Raw genomic sequence first — 7189 nt, forward strand, 5'->3', positions numbered from 1 at the left:
GAAGATAGAAGAGTTTGTTGAATCTGACGTGACATGTTCGTACGAACCCTTTGTACGAACAAAAGTAAGAGAAATTTAGGATAAAAATACGAACATGTTCTTGCACGAGGCCCATTGCTCTCAGTTTGTTTACTTACACTGTAAGATTCACTGTCTTCTCCCAGTGTTTTAATGAATCCTTCATATCTACAGTTTATCATGGAATGCTGAGGGGGTTCCCAGGAGAACTGTTGCTTGAAGTCATTCTTCCACACCAGGGACAAACTTTGTGGTGGCAGGACATCGCCTTAATGTGAGGACAGACAAAAGACAGGAGTAGCTGTGGTTAATCACTGCCATTTGTTTTTTCTTTGACTTAAAGAAGACAGTTCCAGTTTGACAGAGGACAGCAAAGGTGTGTTGCATGAAGAAATACTTCAGATTAAACCAATAAACAGCAGAGACAGGGGCAAAAAAAACTGCTCCAAAAATAAACTACAACCCCTCCTCAAAGTCTGAACGCATCAGTGCGTAGATAGTTTTTAGTTTTGGTTTTTGTTTGTTTTGTTTTTTGGTGGCTAACACGTTGAAAAATTCCATTAAAACTCCCACGTACGCCACTTCTACTGAAACGCGATATGATTGGCGACACGTGACGTCACTACTGGGAAACAGTTCAGGCAGACCGGGAAAAGTTGACAAAAAACACGTAAAAAGTACTTTTCACCGGTTAAATTTTTATCTCACCTGTTGTGGACCGAACCGTTAGATACAGACAGCTGAGAAGAACCAACTTCAACATCTGAATCATTTCTTTTTATCCTGAAGGACGCACTTTCCTCTCTTCTGCTTCTTCTTCCTCACAGGACTCAGCTTTTCCTCTTCTTCCTCCTCACAGTGGCCTGGTGTGAAGAGAAATAAAAGATAAATAAAATGTCCTTCTTGTGTCCAGTTTGGCCGTCCTCATAAGTTTACTTTCGCTTCCAGCTTCTTGAGAGAGGGCAGCCGTGAGGAAAGGTGGAGGCTGGAAGTGGGCGGAGAGAGCTGCGTTTCTTCTTCTTCCCTTTTTATTTATTTATTTATTTTTTCCTTTTGGTCTCACAGGATACCAACAGGACTGTTAACAATGCCGGGCTTTCAGGAAACACTGGCTCAGACTTCACTTCACAAACCAAGTAAAACTAAATTCAGCGACACTAATTCTGACAAGTTAGGACTTTGAAATAAAATAAAGCAGAATGCAAATGATCAGCTGAGGTCTATAAAGTACTGGAAAAACAACAACTAAGTAAATGTAAAAATACCTTAACAGAAAATTGCTTTGGTAAAAAAAAAAAAAAAAAAAAAAAAAAAATTTCACTGATGAGAAAAGTACTTGAGTACTTTGAGTACACACACTCTAATAAACAGTGGTGGACAAAGTCAACTCTAGTACTTTGAGTAAAAGTATTGATACTCAGTGTCGAATCTACTCAACTACAAGTAAAAGTTACTCCGTCAAAAATCGACTCAAGTTCGAGTACTGAAGTACTTACTTTTGAAAATACTTAAGTATTCAAAAGTGCAAATTAAATTTTCTACTATCAGTACATTGCTGTATTGTTTTCAGAGTGATTTTACACAACCTTGTAGCTCTCAGAAACTACCTGATGTATCAACATATAGAATCACTGCTACAAATTCACCATTTGTAAAGACTTGAACATAAAAATGTAGTGATGAGTTCTTAAATGCAGAAATGTAGTTTATCCACGGTGAACACAGAAGATGTATACACTGATACAAAGTATTTTTCAGTCCTAACATCTCAAACAACGAGCTGAGATTGTCATAGTCTGTCATTTTATGTTTTGGTTTCCCTAGTGTTTCAGTGTTTTCCCTGTGTTCTCTGATTAATTCCCCACCCACGCACTCCTGCCTCTCCTTGTGACTTCCCCAGGTGTCTTGTATTTGTGATTATTAGTTTACCTTTATATTCAGCGTCCTGTGTTTCAGTCCTTGTCGGATCATTGTGCTGTATGCCTGTCTCATCGTTTCATGTCCCATGTTCTTAAGTTTTTGCCACGTCCCTCAAGTGAGTTTTTGCAGCTGCCTTGTCAGTGCCTTTTTGTTTAATAAAGACTTTTGTTTGTTTTTTTGCCATGCCTGTACTCTGCCTGTGCCCTGGGTCATTGCCATGTCAAAACCTGACAGAGATTTGGACATGGTCTCCATCGCTGTGTTCTGTTTGAAATGAAGGTGGGAGCTCAGCTCGCGAGTTAACAACGATGATGTAATTCCAAATTCATCCCAGGTGTGAGCTATGACTGTGTTTGGTTCCCCTTGTGAGGAACATGGCGTTTCAAGAAAAAAATGGCAACAGCTGATTACAAAGCTATACTAAACCAAAAGTAACAAGTAACTACAAGTGTCGTGATGCATCTCAGTATTCCAGGTAGAGTTTCAGCCTGTCTCAGCAACGCCAAACCACCACCTTCCAACATCAGTAGAGAAGAGAGAGACACTCTCACCACCCTCAGCAAGGACAAGAACATCATCATTCTTCCAGCAGACAAAGGAAGGTGCACAGTGCTATTGAACCAGAAAGACTACTATAAGAAGGTTATGACACGACCACATACGAACCACTAAAAAGAGATCCAGGAAGTGGTTACAAGAAGTTGATAGAGTGCCTGAAAAGGTTAGAGCATGACAAGGCTATTAACCGCATTCTGTACCACACACTGTACCCAGGTGAGGCCACTCCTAGTCTGTATGGTTTACCCAAAATTCACAAGCAGGATGTACCGGTAAGACCCATTGTTAGCATGATTACCTCTGCCACTTACAATGTTTACAAATATAGCATCTGTACTTGGTCCATTAGTTGGCATTTCAGATCATCACGTACAGAACACTATGGACTTTGTTGACAAGGTGAGGGATGTCATCATGGAGACGGATGAAACTATGGTCTCCTTTGATGTCACATCACTCTTTACGTGTGTTCTTGTTGACAAAGTGGTGGACGTGGTCTGTGTAAGATTAAAATCAGACACCACTCTCAGCAGCAGAACCACACTTTCCACAGAACAACTGTGCCAACTCCTCAAACTGTGCCTGGAATCAACCTATTTCACATATGGGGGGCAATATTATAGGCAGAAACATGGTGTTCTATGGGCTCCCCAGTTTCCCCTATTGTTGAAAACATGTACATGGAGGAAGTGAAAAAGAGAGCCTTGATGTCCTTTACAATGACACCACCGAGCCATTGGTTCATGTTGACGACAGCTGGGTTAAAATTAAAGCCCAGGAAGTCCAACATTTCACTGATCACATCAACTCTGTGGATGAATATGYTAAGTTCACACGAGAGGATGTAAAAAATGGCAGGTTGGCGTTCCTGGATTGCGATGTCTCGGTTTCGGATGGAGGACGGTTGGAAACTGATGTGTATCTCAAACCCACCCATACAGACCAGTATTTGCGTTTTGACTCCCACCACCCACTGGAACACAAGTTAGGAGTGATCAGGACTCTGTACCACAGAGCAGACAGTGTCCCTACAAACCCAGGAGCCAGGCAGAAAGAGAAGTCGCACACAAGACAGGCCCTGGAGCAGAGCGGTTATCCTAACTGGGCTTTTCTGAAAGCAGACAAGAAACCCAAACAGGATTCCAGCCAACAACCAGCTGAAAACTAAGATCCTAAACCCAAACCCAAACCAGTCATCATTCCATATGTGGTGGGAGTTTCAGAGAAACTGGGATGTTTATTCCATAACATGACATCCCAGTGGCTTTCAAACCCCAAAACACGTTACGACAAAGATTAGTTCATCCCAAAGATCCAGTTTCCCGGCAAAAACAGAGTAGTATATTATATGCTGTTAAGTGTCAGGGGGACTGTGATCAGTTATGCATTGGGGAAACAAAACAGCCACTGTTCAAAAGAATGAGCCAGCACAGACGAGCTACTTCGTCGGGTCAGGACTCTGCAGTTTACACTCATCTACAGGCCAGGACTCTGCAGTTTACACTCATCTACAGGCCAGTGGTCACTCTTTCAGGGATGAAGATGTTCTCATCCTTGATAGAGGAATGTTGGTTTGAGAGAGGAGTAAAGGAAGCCATCTTTGTGAAGAAAAACCATCCACCATTAAACAGAGGTGGAGGCCTTCGTGTCCAGTTGTCCTCCTCCTACAATGCTGTTATTGCAAGTATGACTCAGCCCCCTGTGAGCAAAATGTGTTAATCAGGGTCCCAACGATACCCAACACAAAGAGGGGAAAAAAGACAAAAACAAGGGGACGTTGAGCCCCGTCTGCATTCACTACATACACATGACATGACACCTAAGAACCACAGCATCCAAACCAATAAGTCAGGTGATGGGACACATGACCCTCTATGAACAATAGAGCTAATCAAGGCACTAATGACCTATTGTTTTGCTGATGGTCCTCTTTGTATGTGACCGACCTGTTTGTCCACCATGTGGAGGCAGTGCTTATAAGACTGAGTTCACCTGAAACTCATCAGACTGAAGAAGTCTCTTGAAGGAACGATGAAACGTTTCATTAAAGAAGAACCCATCCAGAGGACCTACTTATTTTTCTTTTTTAAGTAACTACAAGCTTTCTAGAAATATAGTGGAGTCAAAATTACAATAATTGTCTTGAAATGTAGTGGAGTGAAAGTCATAAGTACCCCCAAAAATTAATTACTCAAGTAAAGTAAACAGAGGTGTCAAAAGTATTCACATTCATTACTTAAGTAGAAGTGTTATACTAGCAGTGGTGGGCACAGCTCCCCTAAAGCACTAAAGCACTAATAGGGGAACTAATTTCTTGATTAGTGCTTTAGGGTTTTTGCTCATTTTAAAATTTATTAGTGGATTAACACTTGCTAAATTTATAGGCTAAATTTAGAAGCACTAACAGGTCTATAAATGTTATTGATCAATGTTGACTCCAAAAACATTGACTTGAACTGTAACCAGTTTGGCAGTATTTGTGTCCAAGCTTTAACTTCCTGGCTGATGTGTTGAGATGTTGCTTCCATATTTCCACATAACGTTCTTTCCTCATGCTACCATCTGTTTTGTGAACAGCACCAGTCCCTCCTGCAGCAAAACAAGCCCACAACATAATGCTGCCACCCCCGTGTTTCACAGTCAGGATGATGTTCTCAGGTCTGCAAGCTTCCTCCTTTATCCTCCAAACATAACAATGGTCATTATGGACAAACAGTTCAAACAGGACATGTCTCCAAAAATGAAGGTCTTTGTCCCTGTGTGCATTTGCAAACATTAGTCTGCCTTTTTTATGTTTCTTTTAAAGTAAAATCTTCTTCCTGGCAGAGTAGCCTTTCAGCCCATGTGGACACAGAACTGGTTTCTCTGCAGAGCTCTCTATAAAGTACTTGAAAAACATAACTAAGTAAAAGTAAAAATACATGAACAGAAAATGACTGATGAGAAAACTACTCAAGTAAAAGTCATAAAACTGTTCATCAAAATAGGGAAAGTAAATGTACTTTTACACACTCCCTAAGAAGTAAACCGTTGAATTTACTGAACCAAACTGGTTCCACTAAGCCAGGTTGAGTAAATTGAGCAATATATTTATATTTTTTGCTCAATTTACTCGATTAGGCTTAGTGAAACCAGCTGACATGACTTTGTTGAGTAAATTCAACACTTTATTTTTTAGAGTGCAGAAACATCTTCTTTCATGATGAGTTCAGATTTAATTTTGTAATGAGTAATTAGGTGTTACATTTTAAAGTAAAGAAGTAAAAGTATCCTTTTTAGCTTTAAAATGTAATGAAATAAAAGTAAAGTAGCAATTTTTTTTTGTAAAATTACAAATCCTCAAAAAAACCTACATAAAGTGCCTGTGACATGCCTATCCTTCAAACACAATAAGTCAAAGAAAGCATCTTTACTTAAGAAAACTGGTATAGTACACAATTTTACCCATTTTGTCACATAACTGGCCTGTTTTCTTTTCAATTTGGCTCAGCCAAAGTGAAACAGGAAGTGACATCAAAAGGGACTCTAATAAAATAAACTCGCTGGTTTCTGTTTATTAAAACAAAATTATTTAAACTTTAACTTTTCTTCGTCTCTCTTTGACAGTGAATAAAAATAATATAAAGAAACATCAGACTYTTCTCTACAGTCTGTGTTGTTAGCTGTTGTAACAATGCTCTGTTTACATGCTGCTGACATTGCCTTTTGACATCACTTCCTGTTTCTTCACATGGAAAAGTCTCAACAACTGTTCATCTCAGTGACAAGAGATTTGTTTTGCAACATATTATCAATGTTATCTTTCCAAAAATGCATTGTTTGTCACCAAAATTTGATGTCACAGGCATTTTAAGTACTCTAACAAAGTAAATGTACTTAGTCACTATAAACCTTCATTTCTCTGTGGATAATGACTCTTACCAGATTCAGCAGCATCTTCACCAGCTCTTTGTCTTTTGTTCCTGGGTTCAGAAGCTTCCAAAGACATGACAGCAAATGTCCCAAATAGTTTGAAGACATGGTGCATTTAAACTTTTGACTTTTTGAAGAAAAAAATTGCCTTAAAAATTCTCTCTCTCTCGTATTTCTGGCATTTAGCAAATAGAAACAAAATCTGGTAATCCTAACTGACCTAAAACGGGAAAGTTTTATTCTGATTTTACATCACAATGTAAAAGAAAATGCATGTGTGTCTTTTAATACGGTGTATGTAAACTTCTGGTTTTAACTATTAACTTATATTTATTAAATAAGGAAGACAGAAGGAAATATGGGAAAAAATAGAAAAAACAAAAGAAGGGTATAAGGAGTATTTTGGCTGAAAAGATGTGGATCAGAGTATTTTCACTGTTTTGCTCTTTGTTGACATTTTGAACCAAATGTTAACTAAGTGTTTGACACAAGCCCACACTACACAGATTGTGCGTTGTGTTAGAGGATAACTCACAGTGAGAAGATACTGCTCTGCTGAGTTGTAAACTAAAAACAACAACACACACACACACTTTCTCTTCTTTGTAAAAACCACTGCCAGACCAAAGTTACCAAATCTCATGAAGCAGACGTAAACAGAATTAGAATGATTTTTAAAAGAACAAAAAAAAAAATGCAAACAATGGTGTTGAGATGTTTTGAATTCAGATGCTCTGAATGATAAGACGATTACATAAAAGCAGCAGACAGAGTGAACACA

The 7189-nt window shown here is 39.1% G+C and overlaps 1 protein-coding gene across 1 annotated transcript in view; it reads right to left on the reverse strand.

Annotated features, from left to right (window-relative positions):
* Positions 1-1011, reverse strand: part of il13ra1 (interleukin 13 receptor, alpha 1) — a 35639-nt gene extending 34628 nt beyond the window's left edge. Inside the window, exons 1-2 of the mRNA XM_014022953.1 lie at positions 727-1011; positions 138-286 (exon numbers count right to left, since the gene is read on the reverse strand). Of these exons, the coding sequence (XP_013878407.1) occupies positions 138-286; positions 727-790 (213 nt within the window). The 5' untranslated portion in view covers positions 791-1011. The remainder of the gene's footprint in view (positions 1-137; positions 287-726) is intronic.
* Positions 1012-7189: the final 6178 nt, after the last annotated feature.

This window comes from Austrofundulus limnaeus, unplaced genomic scaffold (genome assembly GCF_001266775.1).
Source record: "Austrofundulus limnaeus strain Quisiro unplaced genomic scaffold, Austrofundulus_limnaeus-1.0 Scaffold350, whole genome shotgun sequence".
NCBI lineage: Eukaryota > Metazoa > Chordata > Actinopteri > Cyprinodontiformes > Rivulidae > Austrofundulus > Austrofundulus limnaeus.